This window comes from Eubalaena glacialis, chromosome 13 (genome assembly GCF_028564815.1).
Source record: "Eubalaena glacialis isolate mEubGla1 chromosome 13, mEubGla1.1.hap2.+ XY, whole genome shotgun sequence".
Classification (NCBI taxonomy): Eukaryota; Metazoa; Chordata; class Mammalia; order Artiodactyla; family Balaenidae; genus Eubalaena; species Eubalaena glacialis.
The window spans coordinates 78,854,317-78,867,090 of NC_083728.1; the positions used below are offsets into that span (position 1 = coordinate 78,854,317).

At 48.7% G+C, this 12,774-nt stretch overlaps 2 protein-coding genes across 8 annotated transcripts in view; both read left to right on the forward strand.

The window, feature by feature from the left end:
* SRCAP (Snf2 related CREBBP activator protein) overlaps positions 1–6,636 on the forward strand; it is a 33,249-nt gene extending 26,613 nt beyond the window's left edge. For 5 of the 7 annotated variants that reach the window (XM_061209536.1, XM_061209540.1, XM_061209539.1 and 2 more), the window contains exons 27-33: positions 73–242; positions 392–588; positions 684–798; positions 1,381–1,500; positions 2,969–3,163; positions 3,320–3,403; positions 3,506–6,636. In XM_061209536.1, the coding sequence (XP_061065519.1) occupies positions 73–242; positions 392–588; positions 684–798; positions 1,381–1,500; positions 2,969–3,163; positions 3,320–3,403; positions 3,506–6,196 (3,572 nt within the window). In that variant the 3' untranslated portion in view covers positions 6,197–6,636. The remainder of the gene's footprint in view (positions 1–72; positions 243–391; positions 589–683; positions 799–1,380; positions 1,501–2,968; positions 3,164–3,319; positions 3,404–3,505) is intronic. The other 2 variants (XM_061209541.1, XM_061209542.1) reach the window with 2 other exon arrangements.
* Positions 6,637–6,679: 43 nt separating this feature from the next.
* On the forward strand, positions 6,680–10,132 carry TMEM265 (transmembrane protein 265). Its single transcript, XM_061209572.1, has 3 exons — positions 6,680–7,179; positions 8,231–8,401; positions 9,673–10,132. Exons 2-3 carry the CDS (start codon positions 8,234–8,236, stop codon positions 9,832–9,834), a joined length of 330 nt encoding a protein of 109 aa, XP_061065555.1. The 5' UTR covers positions 6,680–7,179; positions 8,231–8,233; the 3' UTR covers positions 9,835–10,132.
* Positions 10,133–12,774: the final 2,642 nt, after the last annotated feature.

Sequence of the window (12,774 nt, forward strand, 5' to 3'; positions counted from 1 at the left end):
CAGGCTTCCAGTGCTGTGTTTTTCCCACTCCAGTTTATAGCTAGCTTCCTGTACCCCTTCATATCTCTTTAGGAAAGTTGCAAACGTTGGCAGTGCTGTTGCGACAGCTCAAGGCAGAGGGCCACCGGGTGCTCATATTCACCCAGATGACCCGAATGCTGGATGTGTTGGAGCAGTTTCTCACCTACCATGGCCACCTCTACTTGCGTCTGGATGGGTCTACTAGAGTTGAACAGAGACAGGTAACCCAGGCATCTCCGGCCCTTAGAGGCTCGCCTCAGCTCTGTCTCCTTTTTCCAGGGCTCAGAGTCCCAGGAGGGGCCCCCACTAAGCCTTGGTCTGTTTTTGGGGATATGTCTCCCAATACTATCTTTTTTTCCTTTTCCTCTAGGCCTTGATGGAACGATTCAATGCAGACAAACGCATATTCTGCTTCATCCTTTCAACTCGGAGTGGGGGTGTGGGCGTGAACCTGACGGGGGCAGACACTGTTGTTTTTTATGACAGCGACTGGAATCCTACCATGGATGCTCAGGCCCAGGATCGCTGTCACCGAATTGGCCAGACCCGAGATGTCCACATATATAGGTATTGCCTAGTCTCCCCTTATCTTACTTTCCCTTTGCTAATAGGGTTTTATTGATGTATTTGGCTGTTTATACATGTCCTTTATCACCCCCTAGGCTTATCAGTGAACGGACAGTGGAAGAGAACATCCTAAAAAAGGCAAACCAGAAGAGAATGTTGGGAGACATGGCAATTGAGGGAGGCAACTTCACCACAGCCTATTTTAAACAGGTACTAAGATCTTCTAGTCTGTGCAAGAGAGAACTGCTATGCCTGTAGGAGTTACTACTGCTTATTAAAAAGGATGCTTTGGCCTCCACAGATCTGCCTCTTCAACCAGTGGTACTTCTTTTTTTTTTTTTTTTTTAATCTACTTTTTTTTTTTTTTTAATTTTATTTATTTATGTATGTATGTATGTATGTATGTATGTATGTATGTATGTATGTATGGCTGTGTTGGGTCTTCGTTTCTGTGTGAGGGCTTTCTCCAGTTGCAGCAAGCGGGGGCCACTCTTCATCGCGGTGCGCAGGCCTCTCACTATCGCGGCCTCTCTTGTTGCGGAGCACAGGCTCCAGACGCGCAGGCTCAGCAATTGTGGCTCACGGGCCCAGTCGCTCCGCGGCACGTGGGATCCTCCCAGACCAGGGCTCGAACCCGTGTCCCCCGCATTGGCAGGCAGACTCTCAACCACTGCGCCACCAGGGAAGCCCCGGTGGTACTTCTGATACTACTAAGAGCTATCAGCTTCATAGCTATAGACCTGGGACCAACATTCCGTTGGCTCTGACACTTTTCATATGTTCTTTCCAAAGCAGACCATCCGAGAGCTGTTTGATATGCCTCTGGAGGAACCATCTGGCTCATCTATACCCTCTGCCCCTGAAGATGAGGAAGAGACTGTGGCCAGCAAGCAGACCCATATCCTGGAGCAGGTGAAAAAAGAGTGGGCAGGGACTTCACCGGCCGTCCAGTGGTTAAAAGACTCTGTGCTTCCACTGCAGGGGGCACGGGTTTGATCCCTGGTCGGGGAACAAAGATCCCGCCGCAGAAAAAGAGTAGGCAGTCCCTAGAGTAGACCTAATGGTTGCAGTGTGTGTCGTCTCTCAGTCTTTTGAGTTTGTCCAAGGGGAAAAAACTATTTCTGCTGCTTCCCAGATTACAGTTGGCCTTTGACAGTTGTGAGTAGATTGCTTATTGGTTCACGTGATTTCATAGATAGAAACACAGGATATGGAGTCCACGGTTCTAGGTTTGAACTCCAACAGTGCTGCTTTTTTTTTTTTTAAGCAACTTCGTTATGGGCCTGTTGTCTTATTATTTTTTTTAATAAATTTATTTATTTATTTATTTTTGGCTGTGGTGGGTCTTCGTTTCTGTGCGAGGGCTTTCTCTAGTTGCGGCGAGCGGGGGCCACTCTTCATCGCGGTGCGCGGGCCTCTCACTGTCGCAGCCTCTCTTGTTGCGGAGCACAGGCTCCAGATGCGCAGGCTCAGTAGCCGTGGCTCACGGACCCAGTTGCTCCGCAGCATGTGGGATCTTCCCAGACCAGGGCTTGAACCCGTGTCCCCTGCATTGGCAGGCAGATTCTCAACCACTGCGCCACCAGGGAAGCCCCAACAGTGCTTCTTAATAGTGTTCGTTAAGCCACATCCATTTAATCTTCTGAGCCTCACTTCCCACTTTTCTGAAATGCTAAATTAGAAGGAAGTAACTGAAGGTTAAATAGCATAGTGGATGTAAGAAGTGCTTTGTATATGGTGTAAAACTCATTTCCCAAACATTAATGCATACTAGAATCACTTGGAAGGCTTTGAAAAAGATTGATTCCTGGGTCCCATCTCACAGTCTACTTAAATCATGATTTTGAGTGGTGAGGTCTGGGCATTTGTATTTTTTCAGAAGTAGACAGATGTTTAGGAACTATAGGTGTGGATTATCATGGAGAAATTTTCCCCTACCAAGTGCCTTCCTCTCATGCTCTAGGCTACTTCCCTCAGTGACTTTGGTGTGATCTCCCTGGATATTCATCTCAGGGGAATGATCATATGTTAATCTGTTGTCATGAGGCATCTCAGTGCAAAAAAGAATTGTGGATTATTTTGTATTCAAAACTTCTGGGATTGCTTTTTTAAAGAGATTTGAGGCTGACTTGAATAGAAAGTAAGTGGAACTAGAGGTCTCTAAAACAGTTATTTTGTCCCTGGTGGCACTCCTGGTTGAATCTGTTCCGTCCTATGTGGACCACTGTGTTGCTTTGGTAATTTTGGGGGCCCAGAAGAGAGTTGAGTTCTGATTTAAATCTGGTTTGGTGTAAACGTGGCCTCAAACGTTTGCCAGAATCAAATCACAGGATGTAAAGTTCTTTAATTCTCATGGTTTTTCTTCCCCACACCCTCATAGGCATTGTGTCGGGCAGAGGATGAAGAGGATATCCGTGCGGCCACCCAGGCCAAAGCTGAACAGGTGGCTGAGCTTGCAGAATTCAATGAGAATGATGGGTTTCCTGCTGCTGATGGAGAGGAGGCTGGTCGGCCTGGGGCTGAAGATGAGGAGATGTCCCGGGCTGAGCAGGAAATTGCTGCCCTTGTAGAACAGGTCAGTGTTGGATCCACTAGTTCTCAACCTCACCCTCCACAACTCCTTCCTCTGGACTCTGCGACCGTCTTTCTGTCTTCTCTGGTGAAAATAATCAAGGGTGATGGGCCCTGGGCACCAGGTCCCTATGTTCATCATCGCTGCTCTTCCCCACAGCTGACCCCCATTGAGCGCTATGCCATGAAATTCCTGGAAGCCTCACTGGAGGAGGTGAGCCGAGAGGAGCTCAAGCAGGCAGAAGTGAGTATGGGGGTGGGGATAGAAGTGGAAATGGCTGCTTTCCACCCACTCCCCATGCCGCTTGCCTCCCTCTGACCACTCCTTGGGCTCTGTTTTTGGTAGGAGCAAGTGGAAGCTGCCCGCAAGGACCTGGACCAAGCGAAGGAGGAGGTGTTCCGCCTACCCCAGGAGGAGGAGGAGGGGCCAGGGGCTGGGGATGAGGTTTCCTGTGGGACTGGTGGAGGCAGCCACCGGCGCAGTAAGAAGGCCAAGGCCCCCGAAAGGCCAGGGACTCGCGTCAGTGAGCGTCTTCGTGGAGCCCGGGCTGAAACTCAAGGGGCAAACCACACTCCTGTCACATCCACGCATCATACCCGCAGCACCTCCACACCCCCCCGCTGCAGCCCTGCCAGGGACCGAGTTCCCCGGCCAGCGCCTAGGCCTCGACCGACTCCAGCTTCAGCTCCTGCTGCAATTCCTGCCCCAGTCCCTGCCCCAGTCTCTGCCCCAATCCCCATTTCAGCCCCAAATCCAATAACCATGCTTCCTGTCCATATCTTGCCTTCTCCCCCTCTTCCTTCTGCACAGATTCCTCCCTCTTGTTCTTCTGCCTGTACCCCTCCTCCTGCCTGTACCCCTCCACCAGCTCATACCCCACCTCCAGCCCAAACTTCTCTCTTAACTCCTTCCTCCCCTCTCTTGCTTGGTCTACCTTCTGTGCCCATTTCCCCACCAGTCACCAACCTCCCCTTGGGCATGGGGCCTGAGGCAGAGCTGTGTGCACAAGCAATGGCATCTACTGAGTCCCTGGAGCTGGCTGATATGGCCAGTTCCGAGACTTCCCCAATTACTCTTGTGCCCCCTAAGGATCTGTTGCCAGTTGCTGTTGAGATCCTGCCTATGTCAGAGAAGAACCTTTCTCTCACCTCTTCTGCACCTAGCCCAAACCTGGCAGCTGGCAGCGTCCCCAACGGTCAAGAGCAGGAGGTGCCCGAGCCTGCCGAGGCGACCATCCTCTCAGTGCTGCCTGATGGTGAGGAAGTGGCCACGTGTCTGAGTGAGAGCAATAGGCTGGAGCTCCCACCCTCAGCAGCATCTGATGAGCTACTTCAGGAGCCACTGGAGGCTGACAAGAACTCAGAAGAGCTGGTGGAGGCCCAGACCCCAACGTCTACCCCAGAGAAACCACAGGAACTTGTTTCAGCTGAGGTCGCAGCCCCATCAACCTCATCCTCAGCCACCTCCACACCTGAGGGTCCTTCGCCTGCTCGGCCCCCTCGGCGTCGCACCAGTGCCGATGTAGAAATTAGGGGTCAGGGGGCTGGTCGGCCAGGGCAGCCTCCAGGTCCCAAAGTGCTTCGCAAGCTGCCAGGACGGCTAGTGACTGTGGTAGAGGAAAAGGAACTGGTGAGGCGACGGCGACAGCAGCGGGGAACTGCCAGCACCCTAGTGCCTGGGGTCTCTGAGACTGGTGCCAGCCCGGGAAGCCCATCTACCCGCAGCATGTCGGGGCCAGAATCCTCATCTCCCACCAGTGGTCCCTGTGAAGCTGCTCCCCCATCCACACTGCCCACCCCAACCCAGCAGCCCTTCATAGCTCGCCGTCGCATTGAGCTGGGGCTGACTGGTGGGGGCAGCCCAGAAAATGGAGAAGGGGCACTACTTGCCATCACCCCTCCTGCCGTGAAACGTCGCAGGGGGAGGCCCCCCAAGAAGAACAGGTCTCCAGCAGATGCTGGGCGAGGGGTGGATGAGGCACCTTCATCCACCTCTAAGGGAAAAACCAATGGGGCTGACTCAGTCCCTGGGGCTGAGACCCTTATTGTTGCGGAGCCTGTCCTGGCACCCCAGCTTATTCCTGGGCCCCAGCCTCTTGGACCCCAGCCAGTTCATAGACCCGAGCCTGTCATCCTATCACCTGTGGAGAAAAGAAGGCGTGGGCGGCCCCCTAAGGCCCGAGATTTGCCCATTCCTGGGACCATTTCCTCTCCAGGGGATGGCAGCTTAGAGAGCCGGACACAGCCACTCCCGATACCGCCACCCCTGCCACCACTCCCACCACTCCTAGCCTGTCCCACTGCTACTGTCGCCAACACTGTCACCACTCTCACCATTTCAACATCCCCACCCAAGCGGAAGCGGGGCCGACCTCCCAAGAATCCACCATCACCTCGGCCCAGCCAGCTCCCTGTCTTGGACCGCGACAGCTCTTCTGTCCTTGAGAGCTGTGGATTGGGGAAGCAGCGGCAACCCCAGGGCCAGGGGGAGAGTGAGGGTAGTTCATCTGATGAGGATGGAAGCCGCCCCCTCACCCGCCTGGCCCGCTTACGTCTTGAAGCAGAAGGAATGAGGGGACGAAAGAGTGAAGGGTCCATGGTAGTAGCTGTAATTCAGGATGATCTGGATTTAGCAGATAGTGGGCCAGGCGGGTTAGAATTGACACCTCCCGTGGTCTCATTGGCTCCAAAACTGCGCTCGACCCGGCTGCGTCCAGGGTCTCTAGTTCCCCCACTAGAGACTGAGAAGGTGCCTCGCAAACGGGCAGGGGCCCCAGTTGGCGGTGGTCCTGGGCTGGCAAAGCGGAGCCGCCTGCAGCCCCCAAGTCCCCTGGGGCCTGAGGGTTCACTAGAGGAGTCTGAGGCTGAAGCCTCAGGTGAGGAGGAGGAAGGGGATGGGACCCCACGGCGCCGGCCTGGCCCCCGCCGGCTTGGTGGGGCCACCAACCAAGGGGACCAGCGTATCTTGCGCAGCAGCGCCCCTCCCCACTTGGCTGGCCCTACCATTAGTCACAGAGGCCGTAAAGCCAAGACGTGAGTGGGCTGCCCCCCTTCACCTAGGCTTTCTGCCATGGCCCCTCTCCCTCCATGACCAGGCCTGACTCTTAACCACTACTTGAAGTCTTTTGAGGGGGGAATCCTCCAGGGAGACATAGGGGCCTTCTCCCTTCTTTCCACCAAAGTAGGGGGTAGGCAACTGGTTGTCATGGAAACGGGGCTCTTCACATATCCCCTTCCCTTCCACCCCACATGGCTGGGCAGTGTTAAGGGTGGCAAGATAGTCTTTGTCCCCACCCCCTTGTACTTGATTTCCCCAGCTATCTTTCACAGCCCCCCACCCTTAGGGGAAGGGGGAGGGGCTTCTCTCTACAATGAGTTTTTTTTCTTTTTTCCTTTTTTTTTTTTTTTTTTTTTTAAGAAGAAAAAAATAATAAACTTAGTTTCTGTATGAGCATCCGCGTAAGGAGGCTTCTGATTTTCTGGTCTGGTGGAGGGTTGGGTGGGAACTTGGGTATCATTTTTCTCTTCTCTCTTGCTCTTGCTAAGACCCTAGTACCTGATCTCTAACTCAGAATTATGTATCTTTGAGGCAGAAATCTCCACGCAAGAAGAGGGAAGAATGGCAAATCTTATCTGGTAGGGTACCTTTCCCTAAAGTTTCAATTTTAAGTCATTCAGACTCATACTTTTCCTCTCCTCCCTTCTATTCCCTTGGTTGCTGGACTTTCCTTGGGAGCTATCTGATGCCTCAGACTTTCCCTGCTTTAATCCCTCTTGCTCAGGTGCTTTCACTCCCTTTCCAGAAGGCAGGCATTCTACCTCCAGTTACTCCATCTAGCCAGACTGGTTTGAATCAGCCACACCCCCTTCCGAGCTTCTGGGGCTCTTCGGATGGTGGCTGGCCACCCAACCTCACCCCTGGGCTTGGCTTGGAGCCCTGAGTCAGCTCCATCTCCACCCAAGCCAAATCAAACCTGAGGCAGGAGCCGAAACTCACAGTTCCTCAAGGCCTATAGCCAGGTAAGAGTCTCCGTTTGTTTTTACATTTTCTCTGATCTCAATTCCCTGGACCCTCTCCTTGTGTTCTCCCCTGATGACTGTACTGTTTACCTCATCTCAGTTCTTTGCTCATATCCATTCTCCTGCAGCTTTGTGGCACATATCATTCTTGGCTCTTGTCTTGCCTCTTCTCTTTAACCTTTCCTATCCTTTGTTACTTGTGTTCTGAGAACTGCAAATGTTTTCATTTTGTCTAGGATGAAGGGGAATGGTTGGGGATGAAGGTAGAAAGGCAGTTTGATGCCAGGGCTCTGAGGGCTTGGGAAATAGGGAGATGAGAAATGATTAAGTAGGGCATCATCATGCAGGTTTCTGTGTGGCTTATGAGGTCATTTGGACTCGGTGTTAATCTGATTGTGTTGTATGACCTGGGTAAAATGGAGAGAGGAGGTGGAAGGGAGCATAGCAAGGGAGGCTCTGATTTGGGGAGGGTGAGGTGTTTCTGAAGTTGAGTTTCCTCAGCTACAAAGAGAGCTTAGATGGGTACTTTTCCCCTCCTTTCCCCCATCCCCAGGACTGTGTTTTCACATGAAATGGCTGATTTTCTTAAAGTGGAGTACAGGACCTAGGATGCCATTCTCTGATTCCTCCTTAATATTTGAGGGCAGCCTCTAAGGAACTTCAGGGCCCTTTGAAATACAGTTTAAAATCACTGAATTGGGTAGTCTCAGACTCCTAGCAGTTTTTGAGATTCTGTGTTTTTCTACTGCCTCTCAGCATGCACCTGTCATTTTGCTTTTCCCCACTTGCCAAAACAGTAAGTAATACAGATAATGCTACATTCATACCAGCTTGCCTTTAAAGACTGGGAACCTTAGGCTGAGGAAAAAGGATTCCAGACACACATTTCCTCTCAGTCTATGAGTCACTAGGGGAATTCCCCAGGTAAGGCAGCATTCCTGAGAGTTCGACTAGGCCATGACATGATCAGAGAGACGGGTAGAGTCTGAGCAAGACTCTACCAGTGGTTCAGTTGTTGGGCTTACAAGTGTCTTGACTGTATCGCCCACAGGTGATGGAGGACGAGGAGAAGGCAGTGGAGAGCTTGGTGAGCAACACGGAAGCTGCTCGTTCTCCATCCCCCATTCGCTGCTGCTCGCTCCGCCTCCGCTACTTGGCAGCTACTAGCATTATATGTGGCTGCTCTTGCCTGGGAGTCGTGGCCCTTGTATTTGCCATCAAGGTGAGGAAAGCAATTCCTATGGGAGCAGGGCTGTGGGTGTAGTAAGGCAATGGTTCTGTATACCTGATCTATCTACATTGATCAAACAATTAATAAGTGCCTGCCAGAGCCTGGCTGTGGGCCTGGTGCCAGAAATAGGAATAAGACATGGTTCCTGCCGTCAAAGGGCCCACAGTCTAGCAAAAGAGATGGCTGTGAAAATAGGTAATGATTAATGGAATACAGCTCATCAGTACTATGATAGAGGAAGCACAGGGTATTCCAGGAGCTATGTATGTGTATGTATATGTATGTAAGTACATGTATGTGTATAATAGAGTAGGTGACAGGAAAGGCATCCTAAGGGAGTAAAAAGAAAGTAATCTTAAAGGATGAGTGAATAAGGGTAAAAGCACATTCCAGGCGAAGGGAGCACAGGCAGCCTATACAAAGTCAACCTGGACTGTTAGTTCAGCATGACTGAACCAGTAAGGAATAGTGAGAGATGAAGCCAGAGGATCCAGATTCCCAAGAGCCTCCAGTGCTGTGCTTAGGAGTTTCAGCTTTATCTGGGAAGTACTGGGGAGCCTTTCAAGGATTTTTGCAAAGGAGAATGACATGGTCAGATTTGTGTTGCAGTAAGGTCCACTCTCAAGGCCTATAAAGAGGATGAATGGGAAGGGGCAAGACTCAGGGCAGCCGAGCAGTAACTAGAACAATCTATAGGAGTTCAGAAGAAGCTATGAAGTTTTTGAGAGGGCTTCACCATTTCAAAACATCTAACAGAAACTGCGCGTGTACCTTTTGGAATTTCCTCGACCCTAGTTGTATTTTTATCAAACTGTTTTCTTATCATCATAATTTCTGGGTTTCATTAGGGCAAAATCATAAAAAGAATCCTTAATGAAAAAGATGAGGCCCATTGGGCTAATGAGAATGGAGTGTTGTTTGGTTGGACATGAGTGAAATACTCCAAGATTGCTCACTGTTTCTTGCCAAGAATTCCAAATTCTGAATGAATCTGAAATGAGTAGAAAAGGATGGGGAATAAAATGAAAAGTATTTTCCCATATGTGATCTTCTGAGCAAACAACAGCCGTCCTGAAAAGGAGGCAGAGCAGAGTGGGTACCTTACTTTGCAGTTGAGACATGAGAGTTAGAAACTGGAAAGGGAGGTGGAGGGTTTGGGTGTGAGATTTTGAGCCAAGATGAGGATATAGGATTGGAGTGGGGCAGTGGGCATTTTGGGGCAGAAGCAGGGGGAGAACCTAACCAAAAACCTGCCCCCACAGGCGGAAGAGCGGCATAAGGCAGGCCGGTTGGAGGAGGCAGTGCACTGGGGGGCCCGGGCCCGGAGGTTCATCCTGGCCAGCTTTGCCGTCTGGCTTGCTGTCCTTGTTCTGGGCCCGCTGCTTCTATGGCTGCTCTCCTACGCCATCGCCCAGGCTGAGTGACCCTGGCTGGCCTTTGCTGAGAGTCAGCCGAGACATCCTGGATCCTGCAATGCGGCATTGCTAGGGTCTGGTGCCAACAATGGTACTTCCTGGCTGGAAGGATGGTGCCTCTCTCAAAGGGCTTTGGAAGAGAGAGGCAGCAGCTGAGACTGATGAGGGGAGGTCAGCCTGCTCTGTTCTTTCAGTGCCCACCATCCCCTATTCCCCCCAATCTCCTCCATCCTAGGGGCCTCTAGGAGGTGGGGTTGAAGCCCAGGCCTGATTTTATTAGTATTTGTTTTGTAATAAAAATCTTTTTTAGTGGCGAAATGCTCCTGTCTAATTGTTCTTCCCCTGCTTTTCCCTGGGCCCTTAGTGAGAGCCAGACTGGACATCTGACTGATGGCAGAAGCCTGCATCTCCCCTTACCTAGGAGCTTCAAGAGGAGGAAAGGATTTTTTTCCCCCTTTTCCTTCTTCTTCTGGAAGTTTCCCTTCTTGGAAAGACCCAAGCTTCTCCCTTACCTATCAACAGAGACCCTTAAGCCACAGTGGAAAAGTCGTAGCAGCAGCTACTAGTTATTGAGTGCTTACTATATTCCAGGCTGTGTGCTAATAAGCATTTTATATTTCTTAACTTCTTCAGTCCTCAAAATCACTCAATAGTAGGTACTACTGTTTTTATTTTATAGTTGAGGAAACAGGCACAGATTATCCAAGGTCACACAGCTAGTAAGTGGCAGAGCTGGAATTCAACCTAGACAGTTAGTTCCAGAGCTGAGAGAGGAGTGAAAGGATTGGATAATAGCAACCACCACCCTGTATGTAGAAACTTGTATGATTATAATGAATTTTCATATCCTTTATCTTGGGCCTTGTGATAATATTTTAAACATTTTTAAAATTGTGAGGTACATAAAGCAAAATATCCAAAACAGAATATACAGCTCAATAAGTTAACACAAAGAAAACATCTGAAAAACCACCATTCAGTCAATTTAACCAATTTAACATTGCCAGCACTCCAAAGCCTCCTTTATACCCTTCCCAATCACTACACCTTCGTTTCTTCCCACAGGTAACTTTCTGTTTGTTACCCACAAGTATTCTGACTTCTAACAATGTAGTTTAGTTTTGCCTGCATTTGAACACTATATAAATGGAATCATATGTATTCTTTTTATGTCTTCCTTCTTTTACTTAACATTGCTTGTGAGATTGATCAATATTTGGTGTAGCTGTAGTTTTCATTACTGTATTGTATTCCATTATATGACTATATTACAATTTACCCATTTTCTGTTAGTGGACTTTTGGAACGTTTCCCATTAGGATATTATGAATCATGCTGCTTTGGACATTCTTGTACATGTTTTTTGAAGTACATGTACCCTGGGAATGAAATTTTGGGGTTATTTCACCAGCAGAGAGACCAAAAGAGCACCTAAAGGAATTAGAGATGTTGCACACTGAAGATTAAAGGGGAAGGAGGGGCACATGATGGTTGTTTTCAGTGTTCCAAAGTGTTTCAGGAAGAAAAAGTGAAGGGAATCCATTGTTGGTCCAGAGGTTAGAACTACAACAATGGGTAGAAGCCATATAAACAGCAGTGGTTCTGAACTTTGACTTCACAATGGAACCTCCTGGGGAGCCTTAAAAAGTAACTTATGCCTGAGCTTTACCCCCCCAGAGATTCTGATTTAATTTGTGTGAGGTGCTGCCTGGGCATCAGGATAACTCATTTTAGAGAGATTTTTTACAAAAAATTTTTAAAGCTAGTATTTGATTAATTAGCAGCTTCAGTTTAACTAGAATATCCCATTTCCCCAAACTGATTACATGAGGTCTTGCTATTTTTTAACTCTTTATTTTGAAAAAATTTCAAATCTATAGAACAATAACAGTACAATGAACTCGTGTACTCTTACCTAGATTTATGTTTAACACTTCACCATATTTGCTTTATATCTTTGTAAATATACATAATTGTTACTGCTGAATCATTTGAGGGTAAGTTGAAGGCCCTTCATCTCTAAATACCTCATCATCTATATCTCCTAAGAACAAGGATATTCTCTCACATAACTACAGTACAATTATATAATTCAGAGAAGTTAACATCAGTACAATATTATCTTCTAATATATAGTCCATATTCAAACTTGCCAGTTGTCCCAATAATGTCCTGTATAGCAATTTTGCTTTAGGGTCCAGTGTGGGAACACTTACTGCATTTAGTTTGTCATATCTCTTTAGCATTCTTCAATTTTTAGTAGGTCCTCACCCTTTCTTTTTTTGTCTTTCATGACATTTTTGAGGTGAGGCCATTTGTAGAATGTCTCTCAATTTGGGTTCTTATGACTGAATTCAGGTTATGCATTTTTGGCTGAAATATTACATAAGCTGTATGTCCTCAATACATCACATCGAGAGGCCTATGTCAATTTGCCCTTTTATTGGTGGAGGTAACATTGACAACTTGATTTTAAGGTAGTGTCTGTCAGATTTCTGCAGAGGTAAAGATACTTTTTTTCCTTTGTAATTAAAAAGTTATCTGTATAGGGACTTCCCTGGTGGCGCAGTGGTTAAGAATCCGCCTGCCAACGCAGGGGACACGGGTTCAAGCCCTGGTCCGGGAAGATCCCACATGCCGTGGAGTAACTAAGCCCGTGCGCCACAACTACTGAGCCTGCGTGCTGCAACTACTGAAGCCCGAGAGCCTAGAGTCCATGCTCTGCAACAAGAGAAGCCACCACAGTGTGAAGCCCATGCACCGCAATGAAGAGTAGCCCCCGCTCACCGCAACCAGAGAAAGCCCGCGCGCAGCAACGAAGACCCAACGCAGACAAAAATAAAATAAATAAATAAATAAATAAATAAATTTACCAAAAAAAAAAAAAAGTTACCTGTATAAATACCTCAGCAAATTTTTACCAGTAACTTTAATGCCCATTTTGCCCAA